The sequence below is a fragment of the Macrotis lagotis genome, chromosome 1 (genome assembly GCF_037893015.1).
Source record: "Macrotis lagotis isolate mMagLag1 chromosome 1, bilby.v1.9.chrom.fasta, whole genome shotgun sequence".
In the NCBI taxonomy this organism is placed as follows: domain Eukaryota; kingdom Metazoa; phylum Chordata; class Mammalia; order Peramelemorphia; family Peramelidae; genus Macrotis; species Macrotis lagotis.
In genome coordinates, this window is record NC_133658.1 from 353,985,421 (window position 1) to 354,009,087 (window position 23,667).

The window sequence follows — 23,667 nt, forward strand, 5'->3', positions numbered from 1 at the left end:
GATTATCAGACTACCTTCTGTGGGAGGTACGGGGAGGGAAGCAAGGAAAAATTATAAAATTGTAAAATTCAAAAAAATTTTTTTAAAAGAATAACATCATATATATTTAATAAATATTTTTGCTAAACTTAAAAAAATAAAGATGTGTTTAAAAGTTACAGTTATGTAGACCTGGGATATTTAGGATACGTATCTTTGTTTCTCGCTAAATGAAGGTTATTTTTAACTCCAAGCATAGTGAACTAAATATAATTAGAAATTCCTAAATATTTGTTGCTTTTTTGCATGCATATGTGGAATGCTGTTAAGCACAGCTACTTGGGGTAGTGAGGTGGCTTAGTTCATAGACTGCTGGACTTGAAGGTAGGAAGACATTAGTTTGCCTTAGACATTCATTATGTGACCCTGGGCATGTCAATGAATCTCTTAGCCTTTTTTACTTCAGCAGCAAAATGGAAACAACACTGGCCTCTTAATAGTAGTCATGATGATAAAGTAATATATGTAATTGTATTGCAAACTTCAAAGCCCTGATAAATGTTACTACCACCACCATCACTATTACTACTACTACTACTGCTACTACTACTATTACTACCCCTGCCATCATGGCCTTGTTCCCCAGTGGGCAACATGTTCTCTTTTATAAAACGAGAGGATTAAACTGTAGAAGATCTCTAAGGTCCCAATGACTCTTCTTCACCATATGCCTTGTCTTTCAAATGCCACAGTGTTTGGGTGATTCACCCAATTGATTATTTTTAGACAGTACTTGATCAACTACAGTTCTCCCATAGTTGTCAAACCATTAGCCATAGTTAATAGCCAATGGTAAACTATTAACCATAATTAACCATTAAAAAAAAAGGTTTCATAAAAGTTTCAGAATCATAGACTGCTGGAACTAAAAGGGACCTCAGAGTTCATTCATTTTACCTTTCTTCTTGTTGCTCAGTTGTTTCAGTCTTTTCTTACTCTTTGTGACCCTATTTTGGGTTTTCTTGTCAAAGATACTGGAGGGAGTAGTTTGCCATTTCCTTCTCCAGCTCATTTTACAGATGAGGAAACTGAGGCAAACAGGATGAAATGACTTGTCCAGGGTCACATAGCAAGTAAGTGTCTGAGATCAGATTTGAAGATAGGAAGCTGAGTCTTCCTGACTTCTCTAGGGCACTACCTAGCTGCCATTTTACCTTTCTATCCCATGCAAAAAGCTTTTCCACAGCAATAAAGAAGACTTTGCTTAAAATAACTCCAAGACAGTGAAAGCCATTATTTGGCAGCATCTTTGCAGGAAAAGACTTCCTTGTATTAAAGCCATGTTCTAGTTCTTCAGATAAACAATTGTCTCCTGCAATAACTGCCATCTTCCCTTTTTCTCACCTTTGCCAATATAAAGGGTATGAAGTAAGGGGGGGAAAACAACACATCAAAAGCTTTCTTCTTCTCCAAGGAACTCCTTTAACTATCATGAGGTAGCAATCGCATCTCTCCTAAATTCTCTCTTCTGCAGGCTAAATGAGGACTAAAAGGCAATGGACCCATCATTTCAATCATATTTGAGGCTTTCTGATTAAGAAATTCCCTCTACCTATGTAAGCTAGCACTTCTCTTCAACTCTTAAGTTTAGAGAATTTCCTGGGATACTTAGATGTTAATGATAAACTCAGGATTACACATCCAGTAGGGATCAAGGTTGTCCTGGAACTCAGACCCTCCTAGTACCTTGGTCAACCCTCTTCTATGTCAGCACTGCCTCTGTGAGCTAAAGATTCCCAAATAACCATTTCCTTTAACCAATCCCCTCTTGACATATATTTAGCTCCTTACCCTGGTTGCTCTCCTCTGGTTCAGTGCCAATTTGTAAATGGGTTTTTTTCTCCTAAAATGTAGCATTCAGAACTGAAGACAACATTTTAGATGTGATAGGACCCCAGATTTCTCATATTAATGATTCTAGAGATCATGTTAGCTTTTCTTGGCTCTCAAGTCAAAACCCAAATTATTGATTCATAGAGCTTGTAGTCCACTCTAACTCCAAATCTTTTTTTTACATTAATGATTGTCTAGACCTCTCCTGTCCAAAACTTATGCAGCTTGATTTTGTAAAGTTAAAATGTAGAACTTTATATTTATCCCTATTAAGTCTCATCTTGTTAGGTTCAGTCCATAATTCTTACCTGTCAAAATCTTTTTTATATCCTGATTCTGTCATCCAATGAGCAAGCTATTCTTTCTAGTCTATGAGACCTATAAATTTGATAAGCAGCCACCTATGTCTTCATCCAAGTCACTGATAAAAATGTTGAACAGGACAGGTCCAAGGACAAACTCCTGTGACAAACCACTAGAGAGAAGCTACATTAATCAACATTCTTCTGAACTAGCTATTTGGCCAATTCAGAATACACTGGACTGTGCTGTTATTCAGTTCACTATGTTCCATAAAACTCTTGTGTTATATAAACCATAGAAAAAAGGAATTCAGTGACAAGGTATCTGTACCAGAAATGCTAACTAGTAGAAGGAAGAAAGCAGGAAGAGTCACTCAGAAACACACACAAACCCATTCATCATCACAGCAATGACAGAGGTGAATATAGTAACCCATATTTTTCTTTTCTCATCCCAACAAGGTCACAAGAGGAAAAAGTTCATAAAGCCTCCTCCCAATTTCCTTCACACTTCAGCTCCATTATGACCCCATAAATGGGGTCCTTAACTGGTCCTTAATCCATCCTATCCAAAAGACTTGCCTTCCTTCACAATAGAGTTGAATCCCCTCCAGTCTTGTTTTATACTTCTACTTGCCTCCCTCATACCATGTTCACATTATGTATATGCCTCAATTCCCCCACATATATAAAATCTGATATACCACAAAGTCCCATCATTTGTTCAAAATCTATATCTCACCTACACTATGCTCCCTGACATTATACATCTGATACACAAAAACACACATCATAACTATTTATTTTTCATAAGTCTTTTTCTTTCAAAAAGTCTAACATGTCCTCTTCCATTTCCCTTCTCATATCCTGTGTTAGAAAGAAAACAGAAATAGGAAATAGAAGTCCTGGGTGTGAGTCATGATACCTACACTTACTAGCTGTGTGATTGAAGGCCAGTTATTCAACTCTCTGTATCTTACCTGTAAAATGAGGATAATAATATCTGTACCACCTAATTCCCTGGTAGCTTGAGAGGTAATGGTGCTAACTAAGCATAATTGACCATTTTCTCATACCCTCTGTCTGGCCCACACTCTCCATCATTCCTCTCACACACTATGCCTGATCCACATATGCACTATTTCTTTCCTACATAGTGTTGAAGATAGAATCAAAAGACATGGTTACAAATTGTTGGTCTGCTACTTAGAGCCTTTCTAACTTTGAGAAAGTCAGTAAATACTTTAGTCCTTTAATTTCCTCATCTATAAATTGGGCAGACTACTAAGATTTTTTCCAGCTATAAATCTATGATCTTATGATTCCTTTACCCTCACTGTGAAACACTATCTTGTTTCTCACACACCCATAGCATGATCCTTTATAGTATGTGTATTCTCTACAATTTTGTCCCCATATTTCCCCAAAGCTCCTTTATCCTAAGCATAGCCCTAGACCCACTCATTGCAGTTGACAAATATTTTTTTGCAGTCCATTAAGATATTTCAAGCCCCAGAGTGTCCCTTAGCCATATTTTCTTGAAAAATGCCAACCTAACTATTCTCACTCCCCACTAGTTCCAATCCACAAAGACCACAAAGGACCTGCTTAAATACCCTGTTGAAATCTAGATACAAGATTTCAATTATATTTTTTTCCAGACTTCAAATTCTCTCTCTACTTAATCCTCTCTACCACCTTTACTACTCTAAATATGTCCAGTATCCCATCTTTTTGTTTTATTTTTTGTTTGTTTGCAAGGCAATGGGGTTAAGTGACTTGCCCAAGGTCACACAGCTAGGTAATTATTAAACACTTGAAGTCACATTTGAACTCAGGTCCTCCTTACTCCAGGGCAGGCACTCTGTCCACTACACCACTTAGCTGCCCCTCTATTGCACCACTTAACTGCTCCACAGCATCCCGTCTTTAAAAAAAAAATCTCACTAGTCCTACCATACCCTCAGATTGACATTCTATATACAGTCTTTTAGTGCCATTTTAGTAGGCAACTAAGTACCTCAGTAGATAGGATGCTGGTGTAAGGAAGTAAGGAAATAAGACCTGAGTTCAAATCTAGTCTCAGAAACTTATTAGCTATATGAATCTGGGCAATTTACTTATCCTCTGGTTGCTTTAATCCACTAGAGAAGGAAATGGCAAGTATCTTTGCCTAGAAAACCCCATGTACATTATGGTCCACAGAATCATTTAGAGTTGGATATTACTGAACAACAGTACCATTTAAATTACACTAAGACTTTTGGAATAGTCTATAGCAATCATCTTTCTCCTCCTTTACCTTTCTCTGCCCCTCTGTCTTTCTGTCTCTGTATCTCTCTCTCTCTCTCTCTCTCTCTCTCTCTCTCTCTCTCTCTCTCTCTCTCTCCCCACCAACGAAAAAATATTTTTCTAAATCCCTCATTTTATACAAGAGGAAATAAGGATCAGAAAAGTGATATGAAATATACAAAGTTACCTAGTTATACAAAGTTAAAGACATTTCTGATTAGATGTATTATGACACAGCAATGCAGAGAGGCATTGTGGTTTAATGAAAAGTATTCTAGATTTGGAGTCGAGGAGACCTAGGTCCAAACCTTACCTCAGATACTTGCTAGTTATCTGATCTTGAAAAAGTCCCTTATCCTCCCTCTGCCTCATTTCCTCATCTGTAAAATGGTAGTAAGAGTAGTATTTAGAATAATAAAATAATAATAATAATGATGATGATGATGATGATAGTACCTATCTCACAGGGTTGCTGTAAGAATTATAAAGTTACTTATGTTGCATATTTTGCAAATCTTAGAACTTTATCTGAATGCAAGTTATTTCTAATATTGCTTTCTGGCCACTACTATAAAATGGACACAGCATTGATGGACCTCAGTATTCTATATCTATAATAATCTAGTATAGCTATAATCTAATCTACAAAAATGGGGATCATCCTTCTTGCACTATGGTTCTATGAATTTAACTAAGCATAATAAATGTAGGGAGAAAACCTTTCACACTGATAGATGAGGAAATGCTTCCTAAGACTATGGAAAATGGTAGCTATTTGAAAAATAAGGACTGATTAAAAATATCAGAAGCTAGAGGTGTTTCTGAGAAACAATAGAGTCATTGGAAAGGTTAAAGCTGCAATGATGAAAATATAAAACTTAAGCTATCTCTAGAAGGGTAAACTAGGACAGGGACAGGTAGATTTTTTCTATCAATGAATCACATGCATCTCTTAATAGTAGAATATAGCCTGTAAGTCACTCTTAATGGTACAAATAAGCTTCATGCACATTATTGTACTGTTATGAATGTGAGCTTCGAATTAGTGTTATTATTTTGAAGAAGGATTTGAAATTATTCTGGAAAATTCACTAGATTTTCATGTTTCCCAAAGTGGTCAAAGACAAAAGGAAATATCACTTAAATATCAAAATATTCACAGGACCACTTTTTTGGCAACAGAAAAACTGGAAATAAATGAAGCACCTATACTTCTGAAGAAGAACTGAAGAAACCATGGCATATAAATGTCAAAAACTATTACTATGCTATGAGGAATTACAAATATGAAGAGCAGAAAATCATGGAAAGACTAGTATGAATTGAGTATAATAAGAAAAAATATATACACAACAACCAAAGCTTAGTAAAAGAAAGCACTAAAAAACAACTAAACTCAGATTACACTCAATAACCAACCAATTGTGGTTCCAAGGAACAGGTGATGAAACTCATCTCCCTCCTGTCAGTAGGGCTATCAGAGGTAGGGGGAGTGATACTTGGCAGTATCTTAGATACCAAATGCTGCATAAACTGACAGACTTCCTCACTGTGTTAGTCAATTACAAATATCTGTTTGACTTTTTTTTTTAATATGATAGTTGGTTCTCTTGGGAATGAAAAGAGGGAAGGTTGTACATCAGGTTAATAAAAAGTAATAAAAATGTTTTTAAAATAGTATTGGTGGTAGTAAAAGATCAGTTTGATGAGGCTTATGGGAATACCATATTTAACACACTGAACTATTCTTTGAGTACTGGGTCAGGACACATTCTCAATTATGACTCCACACTTATACCACAGATGGTGGTTTTAAACCTTTATTGAACAGATTCTTAAAATGAATTCATTAAGGTAGGTAGTTCCAAAAAGCACTCAGAGTTTGGTCATGTAGCCATAAATTTTGAGACAGCTGTGTTCTAAGAGTCCATTAGTTCACAAATACAATCTATTTCTATTTCAATATTTTATCAACCTATAATTTGTGGCAATGTGAGTAGTTCTTCCCAAGAATTCAGATCACATCAACCTTTTTATAACCAAGGGCCTAGGTCTTTGTAAACTCATAAGAACATAGGATCTAGAGGTGGAAAGAGCCTTAAAAATCACTTAGTCTACTCCCCTGCCCCCAATTTTCCTGATGAGGCAGCTGAAACCCAGACAAGTCAAGGAACTTTCACAAGGTCACCTAAGTAGCAAGTTACAGAGGTATTAGAACCCAAGTCTACCAACTCCAAATACAATGCTATTTGTACGACTATAAGACAAATTTTTTTTTTTTTTATCAAATGTATCCCTTCAGTGGGGCAGCTTGGTGGTGCAACTGATAGAGCACTGGCCCTGGAGTCAGGAGGACCTGAGTTCAAATCCAGACTCAGACACTTAATAATTGCCTGGCTGGGTGGCCTTGGGCAAGTCATTTAACCCCGTTGCCTTAAATAAATATTTTTTTAAAAGTATCCCTTCCACTTGTTTTCTCCCTACCCCGCCCCCAACTATCCTATTGTGTGACCCACTAGTTAGCACAAAGGATAGAGTCCTGGGCCTCACCTTTCTGAGTTCAACTTTGGTTCAGTTGTGTGATCCTAAGAAAGTCTTTTTTTTAGGTTTTTGCAAGGCAATGGGGTTAAGTGGCTTGCCCAAGGTCACACAGCTAAGCAATTATTAAGTGTCTGAGGTCGGATCTGAACTCAGGGACTCCTAACTCTAGGGCCAGTGCTCTATCCACTGTGCAACCTAGCCGCCCTCCCCAAGAAAGTCTTTTAACCCTATTCACCTCTGTTTCCTCATCTATAAATTGAGCTAGAGAAGGAAATGGCAAATTAGTCTAGTGTCTTTGCCAAGAAAACCCTAAGGAAGTCATGGAGAATCAGACACAACTGACAATTGAACAACAATAACAAATCCTGTTGCATTAACAATTGCAAACATAAAACATACAAAACAAAGAATTTTAAAAAAAGATTAAATAAAGATAAAATATTATTTGAGCTTAAAAACAATAGGAAATCATTAGAGTTTATTAATTAGGGGAGTGAGTGACTTGGTCAGACCTGTGATTTAAGAAAATAATTGCAATTGCAAATTGAAGAGAATGAACTGAAGAGGAAAGAGACTTGAAATGCAGAATTTGAATGCTCTTATAACAATCCAGGTTGGGGTTGATAGGACCCTGAATTTAGGTGGTGATTATGTGAATAGTAAAGGAGAGAAATATATTTGATATTAAGAAATTAGAAATAGGGAGGCTAGGTGGCGTAGTGGATAAAGCACCGGCCTTGAAGTCAGGAGTACCTGGGTTCAAATCCGGTCTCAGACACTTAATAATTACCTAGCTGTGTGGCCTTGGGCAAGCCACTTAACCCCATTTGCCTTGCAAAAAAAAACCTAAAAAAAATTAGAAATGACAAAATTTGACAAATGATTGGATTAGGGAAAATTAAATGTCAAAGGTAACACCAAAATTGAGAATCTGGATGACTTAAAAGTTCCTTAAAAATGAATTTAAAAGGTCTAGCTAGTAGTCTAAGTAACCAGAAGAAAAGTCTGAAAGAGATATGATATTTGGAGGAAAGAAAAGAACTGTTCTAGACATATTCATTTTGAAACACTTATAGAATCTCTAGTTCCAAATGTACATGATGGAGAATTGACCTTAAGGAGAAAGATTATCTCTGGACACATAGATCTGGCAATCATCTTTATAAAGAAGAAAATCAAATCAATAGAACTAATGAAGTCACCAAGTAAGAGAGTACAGAGAAGAACAATGAACCAGGATAGAGCCTTAAGGGACAGTAACAGTTGAGAGATTATATAACTGTTGATCCAGCAAAAGATACTGAGAAGCAGTGATCAAACTAGTAGAAGGAGAACTAAAAGACCAGGAAAAAGAGAGTCAACTGTATTCACAAGAAGAAAGGGCAGTCATCAGTGTCAAAATGCAATAGAAAGGTTAAAAAAAATCTTATTTGAGAATTAAGAAATTATTGGTAACATTTAAAAGATCAGTTTCATTCTAGTGAGTATTCAGGATATGGAAAAACTTGAAAACCTGGAAGGTAATGAAAGGATGCTGATGCCCTTTATGGAAGTAAAGAAGCAAAGCTATGGGATGGATTTATGGGAAAAGATAATGCAGACATGACCCATCCATGCCTGCTCATCTCATACTACCTTCTTTCTTACTGAAAAATGAAATGTAAAGGGAGTGAGGGGGGTAAGTGAATTTACTCACTGGCTACTTTCAGAGAGTAGAGACCATCTCTGTGATGAACAAGGAAAAAAAGATGAAGATGAAGGGGTTGAATGGGATTGAAATTTACCTGATACCTGGATCATGGCTTTCAGAAACCTATAACACAGTAGGCAGAGGAAGAGTATTAAACAGAGTGAGATACTTGTTTTGGAGACAGATCCATGATTAATTATAGTGGGAGGGTAGAATGTAGCATTTTCCCAACCTTGATTTCTTGATCATTCATGCCTTGATTTCAGAAGGGGGTGGGGCATCCAGTTTGAAGATTGCTTTGTACTACCTTTTTCTGTGTTCAGTTGCTATTGTTAAAAAATTCATCATTCAGTTACAGAACATGGTTTTGCCTGAGGGCATCATAATTTGGAGGGTGTAGGTAGAAGAAACAATTAAACTAAGACTAACAAGAACAAACAGTTAAAAAAGGAAGCTAGTTTTCTCTTTTCTGTTCTGCTATATTCTAAGGGAATTCCTCTCTGGCCCTCAATAGTATCTATTTGAGAGGAATGGAGATTGTAGGATACTTTGTCCTTTTTGTTTTCAATGCCATTTGTCCTACTAGACCAAGGGACAGAAAATATTCCACTACCATCATTGTGATGATGCTTTCTGCTTTAGGCTGGTCATCTGCAGATATTGAGAGAATTCAGAATTTTTTTAACTGATGGAACTTGCCAAATATTTGCTCTAAGGACAAAGAATTGGAGAACATGGAGTCATCTCTGCTCTTGCTGACTATTAATCAGTTAAGCCTTTACTAGGTATTAGACCTTATGCTAAATACTAGGGATACAAAAAGAGGCAAAAGACTGCCCCTGCCCTCAAGCAGCTTGAAATCTAAAGGAGGAGATGACATGCAAACAAATTTATAAAAAACAAGCTAAGTACAGGGTAAAGAGAAAAGAATTAACATAGGGAAGGCATTAGAATTAAGAGAGGTTGGGAAAGGCTTCCTATAGAAGGTGGGATCTTAGATGAGATTTAAAGGAAGCCAGTAGAGTTGAGGAGGAAAGTATTTCAGGCATAGGTGACAGACTGAGAAAATGCCCAGGGAACAAACACTGAATAATATGGTCAAGGAACAGGTAGGAGTCCAGTATCACTGGATCAAAAATTACATGGTGGAAGTAAGGAATAAGAAGACTTGTAAGGTAGTAGGGTGTCAGGTGATGGATAGCTTTAAATGCCGAACAGCATTTTATATTTGGTCCTAAAGGCAATAGAAAACCCCTGGAGTTTACTGAACAAGGGAGTGACATGGTTGAATTTGTGCTTAAAGAGTCACTTTGGTGACTGAAAGAATAGATTGGAATAGAGAAAGTCTTGAACTGGGCAAATCTACCAAAAATCTGTTGTAATAATCTAGAAATGAGGTGAAGAGGGACTCCATGTATTTGAAAGAGTTGTAGAAGCTTGGATGTGGGAGTGAGAGATAGTGAGGAGTTGAAGATAATTCCTAGATTGAAACCTTAGGGCCTGGAAAGACTGATGATGTCCTCCAGTAACAGAGAAGATGTGGGAAGTGAGGAAGGTTTAGGAAGAAAGATAATTTATTCTATTTTTGACATATTTTACTTTAAGATGTTTACTGGGCTGTCTGAAAGGCAGTTGAGATATGAGGTTGGAGGTAAGCAGAGGTTAAGGCAGGATAAATACATATGAGAATCAAATCCTTGAGATCACCAAGTGAAGCTGTATAGAGGGGAAAGGAAGAGGGTTCTATAGTGAGAGGGTGTAATCTGGATGAGGATCCAGCAAAGGAGACAAAAGAATGATAAGATAGGTAGGAGGAGAACCAGGAGAGGGTGATATCCTGAAAACCTAGAAAGAAAAGAGTACAAAGGAGGAAGGATTAATCAGCAGTGTCAAAAACTGCCAGGATCAAGAAAAGATCATTTGAATTTGACAACTTAGAAATCATTAGTAACTTTGAAAAGTGTAGTTTCAGTGAAATGATAAAATATGAAGTCAAATTGAAAGAGGTTGAGAAGACATTGAGAGAAAAGCAATTAGAATTAACTAATGTAGATAGCCTTTTCAGGGAGTCTAGCTAGAAAGGACAGAACAGATATAGGATGGTTATTAAGGGGATTAAATGAGGGGTTTTTTCCAGGATAGAAAAGACATAAATATGTTTGCATACAGAACAGAATGAACCAGTAGAAAGACTGAAAATGATGGGATATGGGAAAACAGAGGGTCCCATCTATTGGAGATTAATTAGAATGGGATCATTTGAATTAGTGCTTTTTCTTGATATGGATTAAGGTCCAAATGGATAAAGGAGCAGATAGTAACAGAAAATATCTGAGTGAAAAGAGACATAGAAGGGCAGAGTCAAGATGGCAGCGTGAAGGCAGCATTTCCTGGGAACTCCTTCCCCCAAAAATTCCAAAAGCCATCAAATTATGAGTCTAGCCAAAATTTAGAGGGGCAGAACCCAAAGAAAGACTGAGTGATATATTTTCCCAGTTCAAGAAAACTTAGAAGTTCCATGGGAAAGGGTGTTTCACCAAGACCTGGAGTTGGAAAAAGCCCTGGTCACAGTGTAGCCTGAGAACAGCTGGAAGGGGCAGTGAGAGAATTCTGATACACTAGAATGATTGTGGAGTGAGGAACACTGGCTGCAGAACATGTAGTGAGAATCGGGACAAACCAGCTTGCAAATCCAGAGCACAACCCACAGATGGTAAGGGGGGGGGGGGGTCAGGAGAGACTGCAGAAATTTCTCTGCTCTCCCTAGGGGCAGGACTCTGCTGTTTTCCCACACTCAGATCAGGTTGCGGTTTGGTCTTCCATACTAAGATAACCCAGCAGGACTTCTCCTTACAGCTCCAGGGCATAGGAGAGTGATGTGGTCATCTGCATATCAAAGCACAGGCAAGAGAGCATAAGACCTTGGAAGAATAAAGCTCCTAGTGGAGTATCCCCCCCCCCCCCAAAAAAAAAACCAAAGCCTTGGAAGTGCTGTAAATTAGTCTTGGGCTGATGAAATGAGTAAACAACAGAAAAAGAAGAATCTGACCATAGAAAATTACTTCAGTCCCATGGAAGATCAAAACACATACTCAGATGATAGAAAAAGTGAAGCTTCTGTATCCAAAGCATCCAAGGGAAATAGAAAATGGGCTCAGACTACAGGTGGGCTCAAAAAAAGACTTTGAAAAGCAATAAGGGAGGTAGAGGAAAAATTGGGAGGAGAAATGAGAGTGATGCAGAAAAATGATGAAAATCCAATCAGCAGCTTGGTGAAAGAAATACAAAAAATTGAAAAAAATAATATGTTAAAAGCCAGTTTAGGTCAAATGGAAAAAGCAAAACAAAAGGAAAAGGAGGAGAAGAATGCCTTAAAAAGCAGCATTGGACAGCTTGAAGAAGAGATAAAAAAGCTCTTTGAAGAAAATAACTCCTTCAAATGCAGAATGGAACTAAAGGAAGCTGATGACTTTTCAAGAAATCAGGGAGAAATAAAACTCTTCCAAAAAAACCAAAAATTAAAAAAAATGTGAAATATCTCATTGGAAAAACAACTGACCCTGAAAATAGATCCAGAAGAAATAATTTAAAAATTATTGGGCTACCTGAAGGTCATGACCAGGAAAAGAGCCTAGACTTCATTTTTCAAGAAATAATATAATAAAATTCCCCGAAATCCTAAAAGCGGAGGGTAAAGTAGAAATTGAGGGAATTCACCAGTCACCTCCTCAAAGAGATCCCAAAAGTAAAACCTTCAAGAATATTAAAGCCAAATTCCAAAGCTCCCAAATCAAAGAGAAAATTCTAAAAGCTGCCAGAAACAAACAATTCAATTACAGAGGCTCCATAGTCAGGATTACAGAGGATCTGGCAGCATTTGCATTAAGGGCTCTTAGGGATTAGAATATGATATTAAAGAAGGAAAAAGATCTTGGTTTACAACTGAGAATCAACTACCCAGCAAAACTGAACATTCTCTTTCAGGAGAAAAGATGGACTTTCAATGAAACAGGGGACTTTCAAAATTTCCTATTGAAACAACCAGAGCTGAACAGAAAGATTGATCTCCAAGTACAGGACTCTGGTGAGCCATAAAGGGGGTAGATGAAAAGGACTAACTATGAGGAACTTAGTGATATTGAACTGTTTGTATTCCTGCATGGGAAGAAGATATTGATAACCCATATGAACTTTCTCATTTATAAGAAATATTAGAAAGAGCACATACAGACAGGGCACAGGAAGGAACAGAATATAATGCTGTAATATAGTTAAAAGATAGAGTCAATGGGTAATAAAGGAAAGTACTAGGAGGAAGGGAAAGGAGATGAAGAAGAAGATAAGAAATTTCACATAAGAGGCAAGAAAAAGCTTTTTAAATGGAGTGGGACAGGGGAAGGCAAGGAGGAATGAATGAGCTTCCATTCTCATCAGAAATGGCTCAGAAAGGAAATAACATGCACACTTAATAGGGTATAGAAATCTATCTTACCCTAGAGTAAAAATGAATAGAAAGGGATTTGATAAGGGGGAATGGGGGGAGGTAAGGGGGAATAGGTGATAGAAGAGAGGGAAGATTGTGGGAGAAGGTACTCATATATAACATGCTTTTGGATGGGGCCGGGATTAAAGGACAGAGAGAGAGAGAGAAAGAGAATGAGAGTAGAGTGGATGAAGGCAGGGAGGAATAGAGTGGAGGTACAGCTAGTAATAGCAACTGTGGGAAAGGTATTGAAGCAACTTCTCTGGTGGACTTAAGATAAAGAAAGCAACTCACCCCAGAGACAGAGCCATTGGAATCTGAACACAGACTGAAGTACATTTTTTCTCTCTCTCACTATTCTTGAGGTTTCTCATCTTCTTGGGGGGGGAGGGGTTTATGTTTACTCTTATGACAAAATTATTGTAATAATATAAAATAAATAAATCTAGATCCTCCTAAAAAAAGAAAAGAGATATAGAAGAGGGGGAAAGAGTAGAGTTGAAAGGAAGCCATTTTTTTTCTAAATGTCTCAAACAAAAAATGTTACACCTTAAGTGTCAGGCAAGCTGGGATTGAAGCAAACATTACATATTGTATAACTTTGAAGAACCATTTGAAGCAATTTTTAAGAGAATTGTTTTGTTCCCTTAGGTCAGAAATAGTGGGAGAAGTAGAAGTCTCCTAAGGTGTGGGAAACTAACAGGTTGGAGCATTAGTTATGAAGTTTTACACCCTGTTAATTGTACATTATTGTAGTTTTCTTACAAGAGGATATCCCTGTTAAGTTTAGGAACAGGGCTTGGAAATAAGTGTCTGGGGACTGTGTAAGAAGAGTTATCATTTATTTTTCTATTATTTTTTAATTTTAATTTTATGTTTTTCAATTACAAATCAACAAAAAATTTGCGTTCTAAATCCTCTCCCTCTAACCCCTTCCCTCCTTGAAAAGTCAAGCAATTTTGTATAGATTATTCATGTGCAATCATGCAAAACATATTTTCATATTTATCATGTTACAAAAGAAAACACAGACACCTCCCCCAAAAAACCCACCCAAGAATAATAGTTTTTTTTAAAGCCTGATACAAACTGCACTCAGACTCTATCAGTTTTTTTTCTGGAGATGGATAGAATTTTTTAACATAAAGTTCTGCAAGTATCTTGGACCATTATCTTCTAAGTCTTTCACAGTTGATCATCCTATGACACTGCTGTTACTGTATACAGTGTTTTCCTGTCTCTGCTCATCTTTTCATCAATTCATGTAAGTCTTCCCAAATTTTTTTATGAAAGCATTCTGCTTGTCATTTCTTATGGCATAATAATGTTCAATCACAATCATATACCACAACTTTTTCAGCTATTTCCCAATGATAGACATTCATACCCTATTTTGCCACCAGCAAAAGAACTGCTATAAATATTTTATACAGAAAGATCTTTTTCTTTTTTCTTTCATCTCTTTAACATACAGACCTACTAGTGATATTGTTGAGTCAAAGGTTATGGACAATTTGATAGTCCTTTGGGTATAGTCCCAAATTGCTTTCCAGAAAATTTGGATCGGTTAACAGTGTATTAGTGTACCTATTTTTTCCATATTTCCTTCAATATTTGTTATTTTCCTTTTCTGTCATATTAACTAAATGGAAAAGTGTGAGGTGGTACTCAAGAGTTATTTTAATTTGCATTTCTCTAATCAATATTGATTTAGAGTATTCTAATTGATTATAGATAAAATCTATAATTTCTTCAACCATACCCCTACCCTGACAGGATATGTGTTCTCAGCCCTGGCCTCAAAGACCTGACCTTAATTTTTTTTAAAGAAAGTCTGTCCCTGAACAGAAGAGACTTCATTCACTCTCTGAAGAAGCATCTATCAAATACCTGCTATGTCCAAGGCACTGTGTTGGGTAGAATAAATACAAAGATAATGCAACAGTCTCTGACACCAAAGACTGTCTATTTATTTGGAGCAATAACACCTTACTAAGTAGTACCTGTATTACTCCTTTCCAAATGCTCAGACAACCCTCACTCCATTTTCCTCGAAAGCACAGAAGGGTTAGAAAACCACTAGAAAGAAATCTTCTTCTTGTGCTTAGAGAGTAGAGTGCATGGGTGGGGGGGAGTAAGGGAGAGAACTGTTATCCTGAAGAAGAAATCAGCCACCAAGTTCTACCAGTCAGTGTTTCAGAGGAGAAGCATTATATTTCATTCTAGAATTCAATTAAGTCATTCCCCTACCAGTTTAGTCTGATAAAATTTCTAAGCAAGTTGAGTAGAGAGGTAGTAGTAGGCAGAATTCTGGATTTAGAGCCAAGAAGATCTCAGTTCAAATTTTGCAAAAGACACTAGATGTCTAATAAATTAAAGTCCCTTCATGCCTTAGTTCCCTCATCTATAAAATGAGGGAGTTGGACTAAAGGGAGACTAAGGATATTGTCATCTCTTTACTATGACAATGCAAATGGTTAAGTTATGCCCATATTTGCAAAAAAACTACCAGAATGACATTTGAGAGTTAGGAAAAAGTCCATCCACTTAGAGCTTCCATGAGGCACAGAAGCAGGTGTCCTATGGAGCAGCTGAGGTATGGAGGCAGCTCAATTGAGCTTCCACTGATCAACAGGTTGGCTTAATTAATACCTTCCTGTGGCTGCCAGTTTCATGGAAATCAAAAACGAGATTGCTATTGTGGCCTGATCACTCAGAAACAAGAAGGAGGAAGACCGTAAATAAAATTCTTTTTTTTTAATCCACTAACATGATCACAAACATAAAGTGGCACTCACTCTCTCTTAGTTATTAAACATAGCACCGAAAATTGGGGAATTAAGCCAGGAAGTACTCTCTCGCTGGTCATAAATTTCCCATTTTTTCCCCTTGGTGCATAATGATGGCTTGATAAGCGTCCTATTACTGATGCATCTGCAACATATCTCCTCTTTCTGGAGCTGAAATGCTGCTCAGCAGCAGATGGTGGCTATTGTGTTTACACATCAGCACTTTATGATAGCATTTCTGCACGTCTGCAGTAAGAAGAAAGGCAGAATTGAGTTTTTAATGGCTCCACACATTGTCCATTAACATTACACGAGTGTGCTCTGACAAAAAGCAGCTGTAGAAATGGAATTGTGGATTCCCAGAATCTTAGAACTGAAGAAGAATGTCAGAGACTAAGAAGGCTGAATCCTCTTTAAATCCCCAGTCAAGGAACTGTCCAATCACTGACCTGAACATCACTAGTGATAAGGAACTGGCTAACTCTTGGATCAGACTTCCCTTTCAGGACAACTCTCCTTAGGAAATTCTAACCTATATTTAGTCCAAATTGCCTTTCAGTAATTTTTGTCTATGGATTCTAGTTCTTTTCACTATTGCCAAAAGTTGAATCTTTGCTTTTTTGTTTTGCTTTTTTTTTCAGGTTTTTGCTATGCAATGGGTTAAATAGCTTGCCCAAGGCCATACAGCTAGGTAATTATTGTGTCTGAGGCTGGATTTGAATCCAGGTACCCCTAACTCCAGGGCCAGTGCTCTATACACTACACCACCTAGCGGCCCCAAAAGTTGAATCTTTGACTAGTATAATGGTATAGAAAAAAGAATGTGGGAGTTATAATCAGAAGACTAGCAAATGAAGTTCTATCACTAACTAACTGCAGAGATAGCAAAATGGAACTTTGGAATTGAGAGCTCAAATCCAGCTCTCAGTATCTACTGGCTGTGGGAACTTGGAAAAGTCACTTAATCTCTCTCTGTCTCATTTTCATCATCTCAAAACTGGGAATAATAATTCCACCTACCTCTCAGGGTTGACGTGAGGATCAAATGAGATAATATTTGTAAAGTACTTAGCAGAGAACCTGACACATAGCAAGTACTTAAGAAATGCCTGGTCCTTTCACCTTTTCACAACTTCTCTGAAGTTCTTCTCTTCTTTCAGAAGGAAATGATAATAACTGCATTACTGATCTTATAATATTTTCCAACCCTCAATGATCTACAAAATGTGAGTTATTTTTATTATTATTCATTAGGGTCTCTCTTTCAAATAATTGAACATATTGATCACATCTCTTCCCCTCTGAGTCTCTTCTCTTACAGAAACTTTAGAGCTTACCAGCAATGACCAGTTTCTTCTGATTTGAGGCACAATCATTCCTTCTTGGGAAAAGATAAGAGATTCCTCAATTGATAAATGGTTAAAGGAAATGAAAATGCAATTTTCAGATAGAAATCAAAGCTACCTATAGTTATATTTTTTAAAAATGTTCTAAATTATGACTTAAGAGAAATGCAAATTAAAGTGACACTAAAGTACTACTTCACACCTTCCAGATTAGTTAATATGACAGAAAAAGATGATATATGGTGGAGGGGTTGTGGAAAAACTGGATGCTAATGTATTAGTAGTTGTGAACCAATCCATTCATTCTCTAGAGCAATTCAGAACTATGCCCAAAGAGCTATCCTTTGTGCCAGTAATATCACTACTAGGTCTGTGTTCCAAAAAGAGAAAAGGGTCTACATGTACAAACATATTTATAGCAGAACTTTTTTTGTGGTGGCAAAGAACTGGAAATTGGAGGGATACCTATCAGTAGGGAAATGGCTGAACAAATTGTGGTATAAGAATTTAATTTGATAGGATATTATAGTGTATAAGAAATTATGGGCAAGATATTTTCAGAAAATCCTGAAAAGACCAGTACAAAGTGAAGAAAGCAGAACCAGGAGGACATTTACACAAAAATAGCAATAATGTAGGATGATCAACTGTGAAAGACTTAGCTATTATTCTCAGCAATCTAAAAATCCAAGACTATTCCAAAGGATTCATGATGAAAAATGCTATCTACATCCAAAGAAAGTATTCATGTAGTCTGATTGCAGCATACTAGTTTTCACTTTATTTTTCCCCCTTTCGTCTGTGTCTTCTAAGGTTTAATTGCATGATTACACTGGTATAATCCATATCAAATTATTTACTATCTCAGGAAAGAAGGAAGAGAGAAAAGGAGAAAGATAATTTGTAACTCAAAATTTTTAAAAATGAATTTAATCATTTTACATGTAATTGAGAATGAAATAAAATATTAGTCAAAAAAAGAGAAAAGATTTGAGAGCAATTTTCATAAAATTCAACTTCTATTGAAGACCAAAATAAATCAATATCTAAGTTCTTTGTACCATACATTATACTTGGTGCTGATGATAAAAAGGACTGGTAAGCTTATGTTAACTCAGGGGCTCTGAAGTCATGTGTGTGTGTGTGTGTGTGTGTGTGTGTGTGTGTGTGTGTGTGTGTGTACTGGAATCAATTGGCAGTCTAGCGAAACTTATGGACTTCTCAGAATAATGTTTTTAAATGTTCTGAATAAAATAATTAGGATTACAAAAGGAATCTATCATGTGGAGATGCAATTATCAATTAGGAAAAAAACACAAGATCATGAATTCCAGGTTAAAAAAAAAAAAACCCTGTTCTAAAAAAGTCCAAAATCACGGACCCAATGACAATGAAGGGTCTGATGCAAGTATCTGAAATGAATGAACAGCTTAGTATTCACATTTCCATATGAGAGAAAAGGAACATGTGCCCAGAGGACAAGTATTACGGAATCATGGTATAGAGGAAACAAAATTATTTCTAGAATCAGAGGAACAAGGTCCAAATTCTACTTTGGTTAAATCAAGGATCAGAGAGTCTCATTTATAAAATGACTATTGAATTAGATGTATTTTGAGGACTCTTCAAATTCTAGAGTTGTAACCCTATTAGGATTCAAAATTATTTGTGTTTATGTAAAAAATAAAACCAGTCAGAGAGACAAATAAAAACATGACAGAAATAGAGGGAGTTAAACTGGACAAGTTATTTAACCATGTTTCCTCATCTGTAAAGTAAAGTGGAAAAGAAAATGGCACACTATTCCAATATCTTTGCCAAGAAAACCCCAGATGGAGTCACAAAGAGTCAGAAATGACTAAAAATGATTGAACACACACACACACACACACACACACACACACACACACACACACACACATTTACAGGTACTCTGATCAATAGTGGGCATGCAAATATAAGTAAGCTAAATAATTTCTTCCCTGAAGAAGTGTAATTTTAATGAGGGATGATAACATATAAAGGGGATATGGAATTGAGGGAAGGAGGGGGTAGATAGTAACAGTTGAAAAATGGAAACGAAATTAGATGAAAGTCTGAATATGGGCAAGATAATGTAAAAAATCACCTACAAGAGGCCAGAATGGAAGTTGAAGGTTTGGATGGGAAGGAGATAAGGGTAAAAGGAGCATAGTGTAACCATTGGCATGAATAACTACATAAAACAAGAAGCTTCATGATGAATAGCTCAGGAGAATGAGTTCCTTCCTTTCTCCACTCTATCCCAAGCACTGGCCTTGGAGACAGGAGCACAGGAATTCAAATCCAACATTGACTGCCTTGCAGCCAGAGACATTTCCAATCATCCTGATATATTTCTGACCACTGGACTCAGATGACTCTAGAGAAGAAAATGAGGTTGGTGACTTAGGACAGCCCCCCTTACTCAAATCTAATACACATGGTTGTCATGGTCTTTGAGAACAAAGGATGAACATTAGAATCAGAATTCTATCCCATTTCTACCATCTTAACAATCCCAAATATCTCTTTCTCCATGATATAGGGTACTATCATATGCCATCTCAGTTCCAAATTAATGAGAATTTTATATTGTCATGGGTTAGGTAAAAATTACAGGAACATGTCCCAATTAGAAAAATTCCTGGTTGTGATTCTACACTATTTTTTTTTGCTATGTAACCAACTCTGAACAAATCACTTAACCTTTTTTTCATCTACTTAATTTATTGGGTTATAAGGAAAGTATTTCATATATGATAATGCTTGACATGGCAGGTATTTGTAATACAAATGTGAAGCTTTATAAATTTATCATTTTAAGGTGGGGGGAGGGTAGGTCTGAAACTGAATCACTGATTTTATCAATGAAGGAAATTCCTAACATGAAATCTTCCTCTACTTATACAATTAGAAAACCCTTTTGTAAGTTTTAGTTTAAGCAATTTACCTGAGTCCCTGAAGTACCCATGGTTACACAACTAAGTATACGATCCTGGCAGAACTAGAATATAAGTCTTGAGGTCTTCCTGACTTTGAGGAAAGCTTCTCTAACTCTTATCATTGTTACCTCTCATAGTAATCATTGCTACTTATTCTGTTAATAAACAAATATTCTTATCCTCTATTAAAGTAATTGACACTGAGCTGCCAAATAAATAAGGGAAAGGTGTATTACTTCTGGCTAATATACCAGAAAATCTTGGCAGGTTTAATTATCCTTTTAAGGATGAACAATATAGGTATTCAACATAGAAGAAACACATAGGAAAGGAACCAAAGATTTGACATGTTCTGTCAAAAACAGTGTATCCTAATAAGTAAACAGTTATTTTATTAATTATTTGATCAGGACAATTATAGTGGATCATATTTTTATGTAAATGTGTAAGGTCTGTTCTCTAACATAGATTGATCCATTTCCTTAGACACTAATATTACAGTTTCCAAATAATAGCAACAACCAATGATTTGAAAAATCTGACGAAAGATATTTCATGTTACTGCAAGTAATATCACAGGAAGAACCAAACCAGGTAGAAAAAAAAGACAATGACAAGGACCCTGCTCCAAAACTCAGGAGACCTATATTCATATTCTTCCTCTTTAAACTCTTTGATCTTTAAAATAAGATTGGATTTTAAAGCCTCTTCCAATTCCAACATACTAACTACTCTGATTTACAAAAGTCTATGTGAACTGAATTATAAGATTTTTGTAAATTCTGTTAATTTAAGGGCTTTTAGAAAATATGCTAAGTGCTAAGATATTTCTGCCATTCAATAAAAGTGACAATAATGACAACACCTGACACTTCTATATCATGTTATGGTAGCCACACACTCATTTAAATTTTTTTTTTAAAAAAAAGGTTTTGTTTATGCTGTTTTTATACTGCTATTTCTTCCCAATGACTCACCACCTCCCCCAAAGAAACCTCCTTTCCAATAAAGCACAGCTAAGTAAAAATAAATGAGGCCATTTGCCATGTCTAACAATATATATTTGATTCTCTTCGAAGAGGCCACAAATTCTGCAAGGAGGGAGTAGTGCTTCCCTATCAATCCCCTAAATTCACAATTAATCAGTGGAGTGATCAGAGAGTTCTGATATCTTTCAATATTGTTTTCTTTTGCAGTACTGTGATCAGTGTACAATCAGAACTCTATTGGCTCTGCTCAGTTTGTTCTGTAGCAATTACTTAATAAAATTCCATTCAAGTTTCCCTGGATTCTTCAAATTTATTGTTTCTTAGGACACCATAATATTCTATTACATTATATACTACAATTTGTTAACTCATTAAATCTTCATGGTAACTCATTAAAAAAATCAGAAAAATAAAAAGAGGTAACTTGCCTAACTACAGCTAAGGGAACAATTGATAACTAGAGCAAAGATAATAATGATCATAAAAGATAAAATGGACAATATCAATGACATAAAAGTGAAAAAATTTACAAGAACAAAATGCTGCTAGAATGAGAAGAGAAGAAATAATTTGAAAAAAAGCAAAATCTTTCCATCAAATATCTCTGATAAAGTTCTGATATTCAAAATATATAGATAATTGATACAAATATAAAGGAATAAAAGCCACTCCCTAGTGGATAGGTAATCAAAGATATGAACAGGAAGTTTCCAAAAGAGAAAAGGCAAGCTACTAACAAGCAGAGAAATATAAACAACCTATTATCATCATTTTATTAATTTTATATATGATGATATTCATCTTTCATAATCAAAGAGGATCATGTCATCATATAGGTGATGAAATGACTTGCCCAATTATGTTTATTATGGTGAGGACAGTATTGTACAGACATTCTTCTCACGTGCCTTTTCCAGAAGCATTCCACCCCATGACCTGATTGATAGAAAACAGGACAATTGTTGATGGTCTGAATGCTGAGGATCCCTTTGAATTTGTTTTTCTTGGTCCCCTATCAGCGGCACCTCATTCCACCATCAAAGCCAGACAAGTACTAGTATGTGAATTCTGGCAACAGAATGCAACAACTCAGTAGCTCCAAGCCTGTCTCTCGAAGTACAGCCTTCCCTCTCAGACCTTCCTCCTTTAAGCTACTCAACAATATGACAAAATTGGCAACATCTTTGAAATGAGAACAATATCATCTTATCACTCAGGTCTATATTGCTCTGCTCTAATAGTATTCCCCAGAGTTCACTACTCACCAGACAAAACTCCCTATTACCTATTCGAGCAATACAACTATCAGGTACTGAGCTGTCAAATAAAAAAACCTAAGGGTAATTTTGTCTCTGATTAATAGACCAAAAAAACTTGGTAGGTTTAATTACTCTTTTATGGATGAGTAATTTATGCTTGTTACGTAGGAGAAACCTTACACCCAGCAAATTGACAAAAATGACAAAAGACAAAAATGATAAATGTTGGAGGAACTGTAGGAAGACAGACACATTAATGCATTGTTGATATAACTGAATTCATAAAACTACTCTGAAAAAAATTTCAAATTTTATTTAAAAAGTCTCTAAACTAGGCAATCTCTTGACCTAGCAATTTACCACTACAAGATATATAACCGAAAAAGGAAAAAAAGGGAAGAAAGGATCTCATATATAGAAAAAAATATATAGCCACATTTTTTATTATTTAAGAACTGAAAGGAATGAAGATTGGCTGACAGAATTGTGACATATAGATAAAATTGAAAGTAAAGGATTCAGAGATATTAGGAAGATTTTTCAAGAGCTGGTACAGAGTAAAAAAAAGCAGAAAAAGAAGAAATTACATAATGACCATAATAATATAAACAACAACAACAACAACAAAAGACATATCTCTGAACAATGAATACCCAGAGGACTCAAAGTTGAAACTTGCCTCCTGCTTATCAAAAAAGAATTTTTAGTCAACAAGTATAGAATGGGGTATGTTTTCAAATATGATCAGTATGTCGATTTGGTTCTTTTACCTGAATTAGTTACAAGGAAAGAATCTATTGAGGAAAGGGAATCACTAGAAAGTAATATTAATTATCTCTTTTTAAAAAAACCATAAGCAAGATATTTTTCAAAAAGTCATAGTATAAACAAAACTACAACTTCAAGAAACCTGATGTTAGGAAGGAGAGGATCTGTCACCATCTTAGAAAGTTAGAGTAAAAGTTCAGAAAGGTGAATGGACTTAGCCAGGATCATTCAGCTAAGAAGTAGCTGAGCCACAATTATAATGTATTTGGTTTCACTGTACTGGGCCTCTAATATCATTTTGCTTTTTCTTGGCACTTGTTACTGAGAAATTTATGATTTTTTCCAGAATTCAGCATAGAGGTTTTCCCCCCCA

The 23,667-nt window shown here is 36.1% G+C and overlaps 1 protein-coding gene across 3 annotated transcripts in view; it reads right to left on the minus strand.

Moving 5' to 3' along the window:
• Window positions 1–23,667, minus strand: part of PTPRT (protein tyrosine phosphatase receptor type T) — a 1,378,737-nt gene that overhangs the window by 893,805 nt on the left and 461,265 nt on the right. Inside the window, exon 1 of one of the 3 annotated variants that reach the window (XM_074211998.1) lies at window positions 1,831–2,052. The exons of the other annotated variants lie outside the window; for them this stretch is intronic. Coding sequence (XP_074068099.1) covers window positions 1,831–1,896 — 66 coding nt within the window. The 5' untranslated portion in view covers window positions 1,897–2,052. Of the gene's footprint in view, window positions 1–1,830; window positions 2,053–23,667 lie in introns of those variants that run through there. 3 annotated transcript variants of the gene reach the window in all.